At 37.5% G+C, this 19,190-nt stretch overlaps 1 protein-coding gene across 2 annotated transcripts in view; it reads left to right on the forward strand.

The window, feature by feature from the left end:
* Window positions 1–12,717, forward strand: part of SCLT1 (sodium channel and clathrin linker 1) — a 42,398-nt gene extending 29,681 nt beyond the window's left edge. For both annotated transcript variants that reach the window (XM_063310146.1, XM_063310147.1), the window contains 5 exons: window positions 649–841; window positions 1,888–2,084; window positions 6,863–6,941; window positions 11,505–11,600; window positions 12,479–12,717. In XM_063310146.1, the coding sequence (XP_063166216.1) occupies window positions 649–841; window positions 1,888–2,084; window positions 6,863–6,941; window positions 11,505–11,600; window positions 12,479–12,541 (628 nt within the window). In that variant the 3' untranslated portion in view covers window positions 12,542–12,717. The remainder of the gene's footprint in view (window positions 1–648; window positions 842–1,887; window positions 2,085–6,862; window positions 6,942–11,504; window positions 11,601–12,478) is intronic.
* Window positions 12,718–19,190: the final 6,473 nt, after the last annotated feature.

The raw sequence follows: 19,190 nt of genomic DNA on the forward strand, positions 1-19,190 counted from the left end.
TGAGAATAATAACACTAGTGTCACCTTGAGTTAGACTACTGCAATGTGCTTTACACAGGGCTTTCTTTGAAAAGGTACTTGGAAATTGTACTTAGTACAAAATGTGGCAACTTACATCTTGGAAAGAGAGAGCCATATCATGCCAGTTTGGTGGGCATTCTATGTTCTGATAGGTTTATGGATACAATTCAAAGTGGTAATTTTTAACCGTGAAGCCCTAAATGGCTTGGCTCCCAAGTTATTCCAGGATTGTCCCTTTAAACAGAACTGTCCTATCCTGTGCATTCATCTCAGGAATTGTATCCGTAAGACAGATGCTTAAGGAAGCTTGATGCTTCCCCTCCATTCAAAATGTGGGGCGAAACTTCTTTCAGAAGTTCAATTGATGCCAGCATCAATTAATATGTGTTTTACACTTACGTTATATCTGTAAACCTACACAAGTCACACTGGAATATGGTAGTATATACACACGTTAAATAAATACATTCATTTTGTGAGTGCTTGCTTATGGTGGCTTAAAGTAATATTTCAGATTGTACTGAGTAAAAAAGAAAACAAAGCCCAAAAAATTTCTATATTTGACCTAGTCTAAGGTCTGTGTGTGATTCCACGACATGTTACAATCAAAGTGTCATCCATTTTAAGATACGAAGATGAGAGAGGCCGTTGCCAAGAAAATATCTGCAAGCTACAAAATATTTTGGACTCTGAAAGGGAGAAATGTGGGGCTATCAGTGAAGAGCGCTTACAGCTCCAACAAGGGAATGAACAGCTTCAAAAAGAAATGGAAAACTTGAAAAAGCTCACGATGGAGGCACAACGTATTGCAAAATTAAAGGTATTGTTTTTTACATAATATTTCAGAATTGATGCCAGTTGTCTGGATATTAATCTGCAAGGAACGAGGAGTATCACCTCACAATCTCCTTTAAAAATGAATTCAATTTGTCTTTAACAATGATATCAGAAACACTACTTTAATCAATCCAGAAGTGTAAGCAACAGTCCAGGAAATGGCAATTAGTAGGACAGAATACCTAAATGTCACTTATCAATACATTATGATGTTTGAACTCATCATCCCTCTTAAAAAGCGCCAAAATGAATTCTCCCAATCCTGCATCCCCCAAGTTTATTGACATTGCTCCAAGGGAATAGAAGCATTATAATATATAGCTTTATGGTTCAAACTTCTATACAATATATTGCTTTTCTCTTTTATGTCCTTTTCGTTGGTCATCTTCTTGTTTTTGTTACGTTTGTGTGTATATGAAGGACAGGGGACTCTTTTAACATTATTTCTTAATATTCTTTTATCTCTTTTTAGTACCTCAATTGCTCATAGGCTTGTCCTCTTCTCTGTTCCATAGTCTGTTGTCTCCCTTTCTTTTGTAGTTTAGGTTTGCACAGCTTCATACCTCAATAATAGGTAATACTTGGCTGAAATCATAAAGTCTTTTAGGAAGATGTGAGGGTGAGTTACTCAGGCTTTAGCCTTGTTACAAAGATAAACTGGGGTTTCAAATAAAGTATTTACTGTGGAGGAAGTGAGTAAAAGATTAAAGATATACTCATCTAGAAATTATTGTTACTCTATATGGATGACCAGGTCCGATGATATTTCTTCAATGGAATTAAATTTATTTAAATTGAAACATACTTAAGCATGTTATTGACCACTCAGTATAAGAAGAGAATACAATGCAAAATACACCTGAAATGAATTCTTTCATCTTGCATTTATTTCCATAATTAAACATCCAATAATTCTTTACTGATATGTATAAGAAACTTTGCTTGTACATATTGACAAACTTTAGTCTCAACTTTTAAAGAATAAAAGTTATTTTTGCAGTGCAAGACTCTTATTTTCTTTCCTAACAGATAAGCACAATGGAGAATGAACATTTATTAAAAGAACATGGATTTGAAGTTCGACTGAAAGAGATGGAAGATGTAAATCAAAACTCAGTCACTGAGCTGAGACGCCTGTTGTTGGCTCAACAAAAAGCAACTAATCGCTGGAAGGAGGAAACAAAGAAAATAACAGAAATAACTGAAGCCAGAATAAATAGTCTAAAGTAAGGTTTTTTCCTCTGACATTTCTAAGTAATCCAGATAATGGTGTGTGAATCAATTACCAAAAAAAGAAAAAGGAATTCAAGACAGAATAATACATTATCATTATACTAGTCTACCTGTTTAATCTTACTCTATTTTTCATTAAAATCCTGAAACATTAGCTGAGAATAGAGAGTGAATCATGAGTAAGTCTGATTGAGTGTGGGAGATAGATAGAAACTAGACATAAATGTTTTCATGAACAAGCAATACTACAGGAAAAAATAACTAATTTTCCTACTCTAGTGAAGAGCTGTTTCTGTAGAAATCAGTTCTGGTTCTAAATCAGGGCCATATATTATCTTCTGGGAATTGTGAAGTGAAGGGTGCCTTTTTATAAAATATTGCCTATGAGAATGGAGAATTTAAAAGTTGCAATCAGGATTTTGGAATATATGCACATGTGCTGATTTAAAAAGTCATCAGTGGCTGAGATGAACAATCTATAGAGAAATTATTACACAGAGGAAATTGGCACTGAGTTAATTCTATGAATTGAGGAGGAGTGTCTTTATTTTTTTTCCATACACTGAAGTCTACTTCTGGACCATAGCCAACACAAATCTATGAAGCAGTAGCAAAGAAATCAAATGGAAAAGAGCTACACCCTCCAAAGAGAATAGTGTTCTAGATTTTATAACATACAGCAGAGCCTACGTAACACTACTTCCGAATAGCTCTTTTGAGGATATATTCTGAGACATCAATTATACGTACAACAAAAAGTATTTGATTTACTATTTGTAGACAGTATTCCCAGTAGTAACATATGGCTGCGAGAGCTGGACCATAAGGAAGGCTGAGCGAAGGAAGATCGATGCTTTTGAACTGTGGTGTTGGAGGAAAATTCTGAGAGTGCCTTGGACTGCAAGAAGATCAAACCAGTCCATCCTCCAGGAAATTAAGCCAGACTGCTCACTTGAGGGAACAATATTAAAGGCAAAACTGAAATACTTTGGCCACATACTGAGAAGACAGGACACCCTGGAGAAGATGCTGATGCTAGGGAGAGTGGAGGGCAAAAGGAAGAGGGGCCGACCAAGGGCAAGATGGATGGATGATATTCTAGAGGTGACGGACCCGTCCCTGGGGGAGCTGGGGGTGTTGACGACCGACAGGAAGCTCTGGCATGGGCTGGTCCATGAAGTCACGAACAGTCGGAAGTGACTGAACAAATAAACAACAATTTGTAGACAATTCTGTTTAATTTACCAAAAGTATATACTTGTTAATTTTTCACAAATGTGACAATAGTTAAGTGAATTCTAACTGCCTTTTTTCCTTTCCTACATACACTTTTTTCCCAGCCTAGAGTTATTCATTCTTTTACTTTGGATGCCTTCCTACTATATAATTATGCTCATACTTTTAAAATCAGCTTCCCTTCTTTCCTCACATCCTTAATGTTTGTTATCTTTCTCTTGTTATCCCAGTTTGCATGAGAAGCTGTAATTTATAAACATCATAATCAAGGACCTCCACCACCAATCATGCTGTTGAAATTTGGGGGCAAAATTGTAGGTTTTTGAGACATTATTTTTTGCACCCTGAAAATGCAACACAGATTTGTAAAGTATGTGTGAGATTAACCGCATCTTTTGCACAAAGAAGGCGGAAAATGTTGGCTTTATAACATCACCATACTCATTTCCTGCTGACTTCCAAACCTGGAAGAAAAATGGCCCTACCTGAAAAAAAAGATCCACATACTGATATCCTAATCCTATATCCACTCATGGCCACTCTTCTTACTGTTTAGAGTATTTTGCTAGATTTTTTTCATACTCAACTGTTTTAAGTCAGTCTCTTTATTCCACTAGCAAGATGACATAGTTTCTTTTCTTTTTTTACCTTCTATCATCTGAATAATTACATCTGTACTTACATTAAATTTCAGAAGAAATAGCATGGAGGGATTAAATCATACTGATGCTAATTTGGATGTTTCATGCTATTTTGAAATGGTTTAAATTCATTTACCTATCAGTTTATGCAATTCCATTTGTCATTGAATGTTCATAGGCTTGTTTACTGATTTTGAACACGTGAACAACAATATAGGTTTGTAATTTAATTTTAATGGGCAAGTGAAATGTGGCCTCTAGATCATGAGTGCCCTATTTAAGCTGTGTTCCTCCCAGAATTCTGTTTAACATTTTTTTAAATTTTGGTTGAAAGTAATGATTCCCCAGGGAATGTATTCTTTTTGTAGTTCTGAGTACATTTCTAGAACGTTAGATCCTATCTCATGGATGGACAAGGCAGGGTTGAAGAGTTGCTTCCTAGAAGGAGGGAGTTGCCCATTGATTTCTCGGATGACTAAGCAGTGAGTTTAAAAAGTACTTCTACATTCACTGTTACAGAAGAGCTCAGATAGGTTGACTCTATTTATGTTGAGTTTGTGCTTTGTCTTTTTTATAAATTTTATTTCCATTTTGAGCCAAGTTAACAGCTTAAGGAATTGCTGTTGGCAGGTACCTTTTGCATAGTAGAAAAATGCATGTAGAGAGAAACAATAAAGTTTCAAGAATAATGTTTGTAGAAAAAATATGCTTGAATGACATAAAATAAAATATTATTTATTCAGGAAGTTACATTGGTATCGGAAAGCCTAATTTGCTAGTCTATCCAGTTTACCTATCTAGTGGACATTCCTGTATCTTTTGAGAATAAACACAAGCAGCAAAAGATAAAATACACATTAAAATATATATAGTTAAATAACTCCAAGCTTTAAAATAACATTTTACAGAGATTTCAGGCTGTTTTATTAAGTCTCCAAGAAAGCTCCTTGAAGTGTCTTAGGTTGCTCAGATTTCAGTAATGCTGATTCTGTGTATGCTAATTAACTGTTCTCCTAATGCCGAAATGTGACCTCTGTGCTTTCAATTTATTAAAATATTTCACTTTAGTAAGGAGGTGATCATGCTGAGAGCCACTCTGTAAGCTATTTGGCTGAAAAACAGGTTATAAATGCAGAAAATAAATGCAATCAGTTACTTTAAAGGCTTCCACGTTGCCTTTCAAAGACTCCTAGATACCTTTAATGGCAGCATGTCTGTAGTAATAATCACTAACCTTATGAACAAGTTTGCCTATTCCTGAAGTCACTAATTGTAAAAACACTGATTTTAGGGTCCATTAGCCTACTACACAAAGAAATGGTAAGTTAAGTGAACAATTCTAAGTGCATTTAACTGGAAGCTTTTTCAAAACCAAAAATCCACATGTTCAGAGTCATTGATTAATGCTGTTAACATACAAGCTCCCCCTATAGCCATTTGACTAACCTTAATTAATATTGTTTGAATAAATCACTCCTAAGTTGCAGTGATCTTGTTTTAAATTCAGCCTGTGTCTTTGTATTACTAAATTTTTGATTATATACTTGTGAAATAGTAAAACAATTCATTAGGTGTGAGCTGAAACAATGTTTTTTACATACTTTAATAAATTGCATCATATTGGTGGGCTTCTAAATCCTCCATTCCTAGCACATTAGTTTTGGCTGAAATTGTGTAATGCTTGGCAATTGTACTGTTTATTTTAAGTTACTGATTAAAAATGTTAACAGGATGAGAAACAGCTGCAGATATTGGCAGTCTACAAAATATATAATTGCTAGGAATAACTGAAGCATACTACAGCATAACTCACAAGAAAAACATCTGGAATATGCTGTGTATGTCATATGAGAATTTTGCATTAAACCTCACTGGCTTATATATTATTTCTTCTACTTTACTATTACACAGCCTATCTTTTGCTTCCTGTTCAGTTTTTGAAATGCAAGTTAAGGAATGTTGGCGTAGAAATCCACACCAAAAAATTCATAGTTTTGTATGCAGTATTATGCACAATGTTCTGAAATATTTTAGTAGTTGGGGACTGCAAATTATAAAAGATTGGGTAAGGTTCATAGGTGAGGAGGTTTCACTATTGGGCTGTCTTGATTCTTCAAGGCTCAGCAATACGGAGACCAATAAAAATGGAGGTACTATTTGAACAAGTTACAACACTTTGGGCTATTTCACTTCCCTTTCACTGTTGATGTAGACTGTTGATACATAGGGGTGGGGAACTAAACAGGTCAAAGAGCCAGACTGCCCAATATAACTGGGATTGTGAAGGGGAAGCTCTGACCATTTTCAAAGCTTCCATACCCTACCATCCTCCAGGAGATATTTCTGTCTGCGAAACATGGAGGATGGTTAAAATTGTCAGCATTATATTTACTCATTTATTGTTTCTGTATCAAAAAAAGTGGGGCAGCAGACATGGAATGGAATGGGTTAGGCCTCCATAAGTCAAATGAGTCAGCCCGTTGACCAAAGGATCTTCCACCAATTTATAATGCTTTCATGGCATACTTCATATAAGAATGCAACAATACTTAAGGTCAGTTAAGTAAAGAGCATGCTAACTTAAAAGTTTTCTGAGAGATGCCCAGTACTCTAGTGAAAGCAGAGGTGGGATATAGAAGCAATTATTATTGCAGGTAGGATTTTTTTTAAAAAAGAGGAAAGAATGTGATGGAACTGATTGATTTCAGGTGTTACTTAACCCAGAATGCTTTACCGCATGAGTGCTCAGATTAAATCCTCTCCCTATGTGCCATTGTTCAGATAATGAAGAGAGAAGGACTTTATTATCCTAAATTCTTCTGGAAAGCATACTACAAAAGGCTCCATAAGTTCACTGGTTTTCATTAATGAGTTTGTTTGACCTTGTGTGGCAGAAGTGAGCTGAGTCGTCAAAAGATTCACACCCAAGAGTTACTTTATCAGCTGGAAAGAGCAAACGAAAAGGTTATTGAGGTAAGATAATTAATATCATCCAAATGTTATGCTTCAGCTGTAAGGACACTCTGAATATTACTGTCATTTTGCTTGGAGCTCTTCTGAGCCAGAGAAACATATTCTTTTTCTGATCTCACCCATTGGAAAAATGCTAGAAATGGCCACTAATTTTGCTTCTGTTAAAACATTAAAATGGATATCCTTAACGGTGATGAATTTTGTATCCTGCATGAAAAGTTTTTTTTACTAACACCTGTCTGTGATTAACCTTTCATCCTGTATATTTCATTTTTCTCCTATTAGAACAGACAGAAATGTGATTTCCTTAACCATCTGCCTAAAAAAAGAATGGAAGTTAATTCTTTGTCCTGATAAAAATAAAGTTACCTTATTATTAGCACACACCCCAAGTCCTGCTGTGCTGCCTCCTTATAGCAGTGGAGTGTTTATGCCAAGTGTATATAATTCCAGCAGGGTCATCCAAGGCTTGAAGGTCATCCCAGCTAAAGCAAGCAGACACCTATATTGGGCAGCAGTGATATAGGAAGACGCTAGAGGCAGATGATAACTTTAGTGACAACAGCAAAGGCATCATTTCCTACTGTATGGGAGAAGGCAGTGGTAAATCATTCATTTATCAAGAAAGCCATATGTATATCTTAGACATCAGCGAATTAAAATAGATTGCAATTGGACACTTTTAATCAAAAGATCACTGTTTACTACTTAGGACATGAAAAACAAATAAGGAACAACACTGCTTTCATAATCAGGAAGGACATAGCAAGAACAGCACTTGGCTACAATGTCATGACTGAATAATATCAATTAGACTGTAGAAAACCCTTTAATATGTTGATTATCGAGGTTTATGCTCCAACCACTGATGCAGAAGAAGAGGAGGTTGGTGAGTTGTATGGTCAGGTTCAATGTGAAATTGACTGATGTGCTGCTTGTGAGTTGGAAAATGGAATGCCAAAGTTGGAAATACGAAGGAGGAAAACATAGTTGGAATGTATGGCCTAGGAAACTGAAATGAAGCAGGAAAATGAATCCAGTGATTTCTTTGTTGCTAATATAGTCTTCAAAGATTATACAGTCAAAATGATCCTTATATGCATGGAAATCACAGAGTTCACAGAAATCAATTTATTTATTATTGGTAAGAGGAGATGCAAGAGCTCAACAAGGAGTTGCAAGATCTCAGCAATGACATGGACAGGAGCTGACGAACAGACAACAAACTCCTTATGTACAAGTTCTAAGTCAAGCTAAAGTGGAAGAAGAAAGCCAACCAGTTTCCACCATATGATCTTGAGCTTATACCCACGATTTTCAAAGAGAACATCGAAAATTGCTTTGAAGTCCTGAACCAAATGAAATTAAAGAAGTTGTAAAGGATAAAGGTGAAAAACAACTACCAGAGATGAAGAAACAGAAGAAAGCAAACTGGGTGTCAGAACAAATGATGGAAAAAGCCAAGAAAGCTAAAAATCTCAGAAAGGAACTTCACAAAGAATTACAGAAAGGTTTAGAAGAAACAAGAAGCAGTTTACAACAAAATCTGTAGAGACATCGAAGATGTAAATGGACATGGAAAAACAAGGAAAGTGTCACAGATCTCCAAATTGAAATTTGGACTACAGGAATTTATGGAATACATACAGAAATATGGCAACCAATAGAAGAAGGATCAGTAAAGGTTCTGACCAAGCTATAGTAGCAAAACTGGAGAACAACACTGCGGCTAACAAATTGGAAAGAGTCAATCTACATACCAATATCAAAGAAAGGAGACTTAACAGACTGCAATATCCTATATAATATATATAATTTCACCTGCTAGCAAAATAATGCTTAGGATCGTTCAATGCAGATTAGATCCCTACATGGAAAGGAAGTTGCCTGATGTTCAAGCTGGTTTTAGAAAAAGCCAACGAACACAGGACATTATTGCTGATACATGCTGGATAACTGAGAAACTGAAAGAATATCAAAAGTAAATATGTACTTATAGAAAAGCCTTTGATCATGTTGCTGATGTCAAGCTGTAGAATGTACTTAGGAAAATCAGAATCCCAGAATAGTCTAGATGAAACATGGCAAAACAGACTGACTCCAGGTTGGCAAAGAAGTGAAACAAGACTCCTTTTTTTTCAACCTCTATCTAGAATATTTATTAAGGGAAACTGGATTGGAAGATGAACATGGTTTCAAAATTAGAAGTGCAAATAACCTGCGCTATGCTGATGACACTATTCTGATAGCTGAAAATGCAAATGATCTGCAAGTTCTGATAATAAAAGTTAAGGGGCACAGCAAAAAAAGGAGCTAAGATTAAATATAAAGAAGACCAAACTTATATCAATGTGTATAGCAACCAGCATTAGAATTAACAATGAAGATGTTGAAATGATGGATAGATTCTGGGTTTTAAGATTGCCTATTAACAATAAAGGAAGCAGCAGACAAGAAATAGCTGATTAGAACCATGAAAGTCTTGGAAGAGGTATTTAGATGCCATGGCATGTCTATAACAATGGAGATCAGAATTGTGCAAGCAGTGTTTTTCCCTGTGGAAGTGAAAATTGAACTTTGAAGTTGCAAGATAGAATTAGTATTAATGCTTTTGGTGTTGGAGAAGATCCCTAGGAATATCATGGAGATCCAAGAAAACAAACATATAGATCATCAAACAAATCAACCTAGAGTTATAATTCAAGGTACGAATTACCATACTTTGGACACATTTGTGTGAAGACCTAGTTGTCCAGAGAACTCTATAATGCTGAGAAAAATGGAATGAAAGAGAGGATGTCCAGCAGCAAGGTGGACAGACTCAATTACAGCAGCATCATGGAGAAATCTATCTATGTGGTCTCTTAAGAGTCTATACCAACATGACAGCATATAATCAATTATTTACATGGTGCTTGAACTGAATTCTTCCTAGCTTAATGTACAGTTTACTATGTGTAGTCCATGGAGATGGATGGATGGATGGATAGATAATATAAATATAAATATATGTATTTAAACCATGCACATTTTTTTAAAAAATTAGACAACCCATGACCCATTGTGTCATCGTTTCAAAGATACTTCCTTACTTAAACAGAAACAGAATGACCACTGATGGACAAAAAAGCAGTGGGAGGAGGAGCAACTTCCAATTCCCTGCCAGCTTCCTCACTGACTTTCCTTGTCAATGGAAAGCCTTGTCAAAGCTGGCAGGGAGTGTCGGAAATCTTCCTTTCTCCCTCCCTCCCTCCCTCCTTCCTTCCTTCCTTCCTTCCTTCCTTCCTTGGGACACCCTCCCTGACCTCCACTGCACCCTCATGCACACTCCCTGACCCTTGCCACACCTCTCAGGCACCCCCTTGCCTCACCTCAGAAGAGTTTAGAATTCCTGCTGGCTTCCCCATTACCTGTGCTTGTGGGAAGCGTGAAGGTAAAGTCTGTGGGGAAGCCAGCAGGAAGTTGCAAGTCCAAGGCCATCAGACAGGTAAAAGTGATCGCTGCTGGGTGGGGGGAGGGAATGAGGGGGTAAGCGAGAGGTATGGTGAGGGTTGGGGAGGATGCGTAGGGGTGCAAGGGGGTGCCCGATGGGTACGGCAAGGGTCAGGGATGGTGTGCAAGTGGCTGCCATGGCACGAGTTCAGAGGGACTAGAGGAGGGTGCATGGGTGAGTGAGACTTCCCCAAGCAAATTGCAACATTCCCTGCCAGCTTCCCATTGACTTTGCCAACGCTCCCTGCCAGCTTCCCATAACCAATCACAATCAAATTACACTTCCTGCTGGCTTCCTTGTTTACTTGACGGAAGTTGTCAGGGAGCATTGGAAATGACAATCACATGACTGCAACTGACTGTGGCAGCACGGCAGTGCTGAACCGGCCACAACTTTGCTAAATTTCATTCCCACAGGAGTAATGGGTCCCAGCATTCTGTAAGTTGCCTACCCCTACGCACCCTCCCCAACCCATTTGAGGTACCTTGCTTCAAAAATTGTTGCCCTGTGATGCACCAGTTTGCCCAGTTGAAGTTTACAAACAAACAGACACAAGAGTTTTAGCAGGATATAGATAAGAATATTTAAATCAAAATATTTTATTTCAGCTATGCTCATTCTATGAGAATATAATAGGCCTTTTAGATTATCACATAATGTTTCTCTGTGTGCAAAACTGATAAAAGTGATACAATTGTAAATTATACTGTGGCAATATTCAGCTCCATTTGATAATCAGCCTTGCTCCATGATTCAGATTGCTTATCACCATCTGAGTCATTCCACAATAACACCCATATCAAAGTAGCTTGATTTGATGTTAACCTTTTTGATCACAACAAAAATCTGTCTTACGTATTTGAGGAAAGTCTCAATATTTTCAGGAAAAAATAATGGATTGCTGTGGAACTTTTTGTTTCCAAACTGAGGTGATACTGCATAGAACAGCATGTCTTGTCTGTCTGTGGTTTTATATTCTTTAGTAGTTGGCTATTTTTTTCTTTTTCAAAGTCTGCTCACAATTTCTGTTGCAAATCTTACATTTGTAATAAGCCGTTTCATTTACATAGAACGAAAAATTAATGAGGGAACATCAAGAAAAAGTCAGCAGACTTCAAAGTCGACTAAATCAGGCTGAAGAGAGGGCAGCTACAGCATCTCAGCAGGTATCTGTATTAAACTGGTCCAGCTAATAAATGAATAAAGATCTCTATAAATTTTAAAAAAAATTAAAAGAAAGTGGAAATACACTTCAAGGACCAATGGTTACTGCAGCTGTTAAAATTAATGGATATATGTATATACATGCATGACAAGCCCTTATAATTTTTTGTAGTTGCTTTGCTTTTCCTTCTGTTTTATATTGGTTTTTCTGTTACATTTAAATAAATAAAGGCAAAACATTACTTAAAAATGAAGGCATGTAAAGAACTAGGGGGCATAGTAAAAGTGGATGTCTGTCTAGGAACTGTGAATAGGTTTCAAAAACTAACATAAAATTACAACTTAAATCACCATGTGGAAATTTAAACATTGGTAGCAAATTATGTATCAGAATAGTGTTGCTTAGCACAACTATTCGTTCAGATCCATCAGTTTGTAAGGTATTTGGTAGATAAAATATAAGAATGCAATATAGAGACTGTTAACACTAACACACTGGTGTCTTACAACTAGACTCCTTTATCATTTCAAATGCAGGATCAGATTCATATGCAAAATATATAGCGGGACAAACAAAGTATGCCATTCAAATATTGGACTTTTAACTGCTCTAATCACTGTATCTGATAGAAGTTGGAATCCACTTATTCTGTAAAAGCCATATGTTCCTCAGAAGGCTCTTTTAGAATTGTAATTGTAATTCCATTCAGTGTATTCATAGTAATGGTGGCTGAGAAACAATTCATCAGTTTTATGTAGGATGAGAATAATTTCTGTAACTTATTTCAGGTTGCATTGTCATATAATTTGTTTAAAAAGACCTAGTGAAAAAAGGAACTAATTATTGTTTGTGTGTGTGTGTGTGTGTGTTTAATTACAGCTCAGTGCAATAACAATGCAAAGGAAAAAGACTGCCTACTTGATAGAACAAAAAGAAATGTAATATGGTCCTTTCATGGTGTACAAGTACAGGTTGCCTAAGAAGAGTAACTTTGGAATCTTAGGATGTATCATGTAAAATGACATATCTTTTGCAGATAATACTTCATTGCTTTATAAGACAGAAATATATTCAGTCTTATTCACAATAAACATTAAGCAGACACGTGGGAAAATGCATCATATACCTTGTTTTCTGTGTTATCCTTTTATAATGTAAAAAGCTGTACAAAGTTTAGTTTTGAAAATCAGAATGATCTAATTGCTAAATTGGATTTTTCTTATATGTACAACTGATTTACTAGTTATTTAAATTTCAGTTGTCGACATGCAAAGTATTGAACTGAAAATAATGTTCTATATATTCATACAATATTGTAGAATTGCTGTCTAGCATCAGTGTCTCCTATTTTATAAAATAGACAGACTTGGGATATCAAATATACAACTAACAAAGCTAATTCCTCTCTGGCACCTAAGTTACTGTAAATGTGGGGATTCCAATTATATCAATTGTTTAGCTCTTCTTGACAATATTTAGAATGTTATCACATTGTCAATATAGGGACTACATTATTTTGGAAAGCCCATCGCAGAAGATGAAAAGATCTGACATATATTTGAACCTCCTTCGGTCAGGTGCAAGGCCCTCAGTAAGTGCTTGAAGAAGAAAAGGTATTTTGTTTAGAGTTAGACAAAATAGCCCCACTGTGTTCTGCTTGAAACAAAATCTGAAACATTTTAAGTGTTCCACCATAGAGGAACAAGGGTAAAAACAAGCTCCTTTCCTTATTTTCACCTTAGAAAAGGTAGGTGGCTACCAATTTCCATGCTGGAAAATTGGTCATGGGAATTTTTAAAAAAAATAAAATATAAAACATTTAAAATTGGAAATACAAGGAATGCAACAATTTCCCCATGTTTTTGGTGGAACCTACACAAAAAGCCACAGAACCCCTGTAAAGAGAAATACAGCACAGATTCATTTCAACCCCAACCTATGTACAGATAACAGCAGAAAATGCACTTTTCCGGTTATTGCCCTAGGCTTCTCCTAATGCACAAACATACATAACACACTTGAATTGGAGGAATTAATAATGTGTTTATTTACCCGCATTTGTATTCTGCTGGTAAAAGATTCTGAGGAGCTACATCAAATAATAAAATAATACTGATAACATTCAGAACCATATAATAATAAACTTTAAATATTAACAATACATAAGTTGGTGTTAGAAACAATCCTATGCACTGCTGTTAATCCCCAAATGCTTTCTTTAAAAGCCAGTTCCTAGTTCCTCTAGAATAATAGGACCATTAAGGCCTTACAGATCTCCACAAACAGCATATTCCTGGTCCATCCCCTTAACCTGTTGGGGAGAGAGAACCCAGAGCATCCTCTCAGGTAGATTATAGTGGGTTAAGTACATTCTGTCTGGAATAGACTCGTATCTAACCTATCCCTGAGCCATGTAAGATTTTACATGTAATAAATAGAGGTAGTCCTTGACTTACGACCACAATAGGGACTGGAAAATTCAGTTAAGCAGTATGGTCATTAAGTGAGGCATCACGTGACCACATCCAACTTTTCAACATTTTTGCAGTAGTCATTAAGTGAATCACATGGTTCCCCGTTGATTTTGCTTATTGGAAGCCAGCTGGGAAATTTGCAAGTGGCAATCATGTGACCTTGGGACACTGCAACCATCGTAAATACATGCTGGTTGCCAAGCGTCCAAATTTTGATCATGTGACTGCAGGGACACTGTGATGGTCTTAAGTACAAGGACTGGTTATAAGTCACTTTTTTACCATCATCATAACTTTGAATGGTCACTAAATGAATGGTTATAAGTCGAGGACGACCTGTAGTACCTTGAATTGTATTCAGAAATAAACTAGTAGCCAATGCAGCACTGACAAGATTGGTTTTACACTAATGAAACAGTTCTAACTTACAGACATTTGGATTGCTGCATTTTGCTCCAGTTAAAGTTTTTGATTAGTATTTTAGGGCAGGTCTAAATATAGCACATTGCAGTAATCCAGTTTCAAAGATGTTTAGTCATGGGAAAGAGTTGGGGTTCACAACAAGCCTCTTGGGTTGCAAAAATTTGGACTAATAGTGTAATGGCTTTCTGTGCATTTACAGCCCAGATCCTGTAGTTAAAAATAATTTGTTCTAGAAGTATAGGTATTTTAATTGAAAGGAATGTGAAGAGAGAGTGTCTGCCATTTTTTTGTTCCTCTGCAAGACAATCCTTTCAGTCAATTACTTCCTGCAGGACAGGACAGGTTGGCAGAAAATATTAATTTGACTTAGCCCATTAGGGGGGTTACTGTTGTTTTCAATAAATCTAGTTTTCCAAATCGATGTAATCTGTGCTGAAACTAGCCTTGCAGACAATCAGGAACAAGGATTGTCTCCATCCACCCCAATATTTAAAACTTTTGCTGCATATTTATCCTGGCTAGTTGATCTCACCCCGACCCTCTTTAATTTCTACTTGTGGCGGAATGAACAAGGAAGTTGGGAAAGAAGGAGCTGCTGCCCAAGGGCACCAATTGGTGTTTGGGACCTGTATCATGGGAATGCCGAGGTTTATAGCAGCAGATTCTCATCCTATCCCTAGGAGTGCACATTGCAAAAATGGTAAAAAGCACACACTTCACCTCAACTGGACCAAAGGTATGCGATAAAGCAGCTATCAGATGGCAAGCAGCAGATCTTGACACTTCATTCCTGTATAATTGATACAAAGGGGGGGGGAGCACTTGCCAATGAAGATGATGCTTAAGGGCATCAAGAGCAATGATATGTCACAATTCAACATCCTCTACCATGCTAAGTGGCTGTCATTCAAAGCCATCTTCCATGCAACAGTGTGTCACATTTGATGCCTTTCGATCCTCCTGCTTGCCATCTGATGGCTGCTCCAACTGCTGTGTAGACATCTAGTTTTGCTTGAGATAGATGTCTTGCTGCTAGGTGGCAACATTATCTGACTAGTGCTGCAGAAGGTGAGGAGGACACCTGGATGATGCATAAACTAGTGCTTAAGCATCCCCAAAGTCAAAAGCTGCCTGTTGTCTTTCTGGCTGGCTGGGGAATTCTGGGAGTTGAAGTCCACACATCTTGAAGAGGTTGAGAAGCACTGCTGTATGTTAACTCCTATCTATTACAGTGGTTGCAGACAGCACAGCATGAGCCTTCAAATGTAAGCTTGAAGGGTTTCCATACCATGCTGCCTTCTGGCCCTCAGCATGCCCACCTTGGTGGTGGCAGGAGGCCAGATAGTGCACCACTATCACCATATACCATGGATTCAGATTTGGGAGATGAAATTTCTGTGAAAGTTCTCTCATGGGCAAGCAGATATTTCCCATGATTTCACCAGATATACCACTCCAGTATTGAATCCAGTATTCCCTCATAGCAATTTTGTTCCCTGTACTTTCCCTGTCACATGTTCCTTAAATTCCTGCTTTAAAATTCCAAATTGTCCCACACTCAGTCTAAGGCAAAGCAGTAGGAGTATCTCCCACTTACTAGCCACACCAGAATTCAAAAGATAACACAATTGCAAGAAGGAAGACAACCTTCAATCACAGCAGCTAAACAGAAGGTTCAAAAATACATTCCTGCAACAATCATGATTTGGTCCATAGGCTTGAAACAAAACATTGCAAACACTTTTTATTCAGTCACAAATCGTCCAAGATCAGCTGTTCTGTGCATAGAACAGTTTCTGCATAAAGCATTCTGTACATTTTTAAAGTGATGTATAAATTTAGACAAAAAAAAACATTCAGAGTTATACCAATGAGGTCTAAGCTGTCTGTAATCAGCCAGGAAAAATATCTTGAAGCCATAGAGAATACCTAAGAAAACATCAACTAAGTGTGTAGCAGCTGTGAGAAAAGCAGATTCCATGCTTGGGATTGTTAGGAAAGGAATTGAAAATAAAACTGCCAGCACTGTAAATCCAAGTCTATGGTATTTCTTCATCTGGAATACTATATAGCAGGGTTTCTCAACCAGGGTTCCACAAGGTCACTAGGGGTTCCCTGGGAGATGATGATTTATTTAAAAAATTATTTCAAATTCAGGCAACTTCACATTAAAGAGGTAAGTTTCATTCTTTATTTTTAGTTTAAGAACACTTAATGCATATACACAGGCCTACCCATGAAACAAATATAATTTTGTAACTTCTGGCCTATATAAACCTGAATGTGCAGGGGTTCCCCAAGGCCTGAAAAAGAATTCAAGGGTTCCTCCAGTCAAAAGGTTGAGAAAAGCTGCTATATAATGTTCTGGTCACATCTGAAAAAGAGGTAACTTGAAAAAAAGTGCGTAAGGTCACAACTAAAGTCATTGGGGGCTCAAACACCTTTCTTACAAGAGAAGGCTAGAATCATTGGAACATTCTAGCTCAAAAGAAAACAAGACGAGGAACATGACTTTGGTGTGCAAAACTCTGTATGGCATAAAGATAGTGGACAGGGAGCAGTTTTTTTCCCTCTCCCAAAACATTAGGACTAGGGGTTATAAAGTGGATTGGAAGCTGATTTAGAACAAAGGATAGCACTTTGCACAGTGAGCAGGCTTCACGCTTGCAGAACTCCTTGCATGATAGCCAAGGCTACTAAGCTGGATGACTTTACATGGATATTGGATAAAATCATGGAAGACAGATCTATCCAAAGATACTAGTCCTGAAGACTCAGTTTTATTTCCAGGCTAGGAATGGTTTGCTTCCAAATAGCAATTACGAAGGCAATCAACAGCGAGAGCGAATGTCTCTACTTCCTGCTTGCCAAGATCCCCAGAGGCATCTTGTTGGCCACTGTGAGAAACAAAATGCCCGGCTAAAATGGGCCTTTGGGAAAGGAGTACGGCAGGGCTGTATACTCTCACCCTATCTATTCAACTTGTACGCAGAACACATCATGCGACACGCTAGGCTTGAGGAATCCAAGGCTGGAGTTAAAATTGCTGGAAGAAACATTAACAATCTCAGATATGCAGATACCACTTTGATGGCTGAAAGCGAAGAGGAACTGCGGAGCCTTATGATGAAGGTGAAAGAAGAAAGTGCAAACGCTGGCTTGCAGCTAAACCTCAAAAAAACCAAGATTATGGCAACCAGCTTGACTGATAACTGGCAAATAGAGGGAGAAAATGTAGAGGCAGTGAAAGACTTTGTATTTCTAGGTGCAAAGATTACTGCAGATGCACACTGCAGTCAGGAAATCAGAAGACGCTTAATCCTTGGGAGAAGAGCAATGACAAATCTCAATAAAATAATTAAGAGCAGAGACATCACACTAACAACAAACGTCCGCATAGTTAAAGCAATGGTATTCCCAGTAGTAACGTATGGCTGCGAGAGCTGGACCATAAGGAAGGCTGAGAGAAGGAAGATCGATGCTTTTGAACTGTGGTGTTGGAGGAAAATTCTGAGAGTGCCTTGGACTGCAAGAAGATCAAACCGGTCCATCTTCCAGGAAATCAAGCCAGACTGCTCACTTGAGGGAATGATATTAAAAGCAAAACTGAAATACTTTGGCCACATAATGAGAGGACAGGACACCCTGGAGAAGATGTTGATGCTAGGGAGAGTGGAAGGCAAAAGGAAGAGGGGCCGACCAAGGGGAAGATGGATAGATGATATTCTAAAGGTGATGGATTCGTCCCTGGGGGAGCTGGGGGTGTTGACGACCGACAGGAAGCTCTGGCGTGGGCTGGTCCATGAAGTCACAAAGAGTCGGAAGTGACTAAACAAATAAACAACAAAAATGGGCCTTGGCCTAATCCAGCAAGGCTGGATGTTTTTATAAACACATGGTTTCTCCTGTCTTCTTCCCTTGTAAATAGCAACATGGATTGTACCAGCACCTTCTGTCTCATTTGTTGAATCCTGGAGGATTTTAAAAAACCAAACCTTGTAATCTGGCCCTCAGCATGTCCGCAAACTAATCATTACACTTCAACAATGCAGCTTGAGATATCCCTATGTTTTGCTCCAAGCTGTTAAGTAGTTGCAATCTGGAATATTGAGGGAGGAGTATCTGCATTCAGGAGCAACAGATGAAAGGGGGCACGTAACACATGATCCTAAGGGAATAATCTCCATGTGCCGCATTACAGACTGTTATCCACATAAAACTATTAAATTACCTAACCTAACAAAACCTACACGTGACTTAGGCATTTGGTTAAAGACCACTAGGTTAATCTGGAGATATCAGGAGTTCACAGAAACCAAGTATATTATGAAAGACATCAGTCACTTTGTGAATGTCATAACCCATGAATCATTCAATATTACCCCAGAAGGGAAATGGGGAATGAGACAGATGGAAGGAATGGCATGCTACTCAGAGAAGTTAGGTAAGAAATGAAGAATGAAATAACAGAAAAAGGGAAATCCTCAGGAGTGGTTTGGAGCCAAAAATAAAGAGAAATTATTATATACACCATCATTCCAATAAGGCTTATATTATGAAAGATGGGATTTTGGGATTGAAGATGGGAATCCATAGCTGATTAATTTGAATTAACCTGAGTATTTGCTGACATTTAGTGGGGTAACTAGAATCTTGTGGAATGGCTAACACAGATATCAGACTAGAACACTGAA

The sequence above is a fragment of the Candoia aspera genome, chromosome 8 (assembly GCF_035149785.1).
Source record: "Candoia aspera isolate rCanAsp1 chromosome 8, rCanAsp1.hap2, whole genome shotgun sequence".
In the NCBI taxonomy this organism is placed as follows: domain Eukaryota; kingdom Metazoa; phylum Chordata; class Lepidosauria; order Squamata; family Boidae; genus Candoia; species Candoia aspera.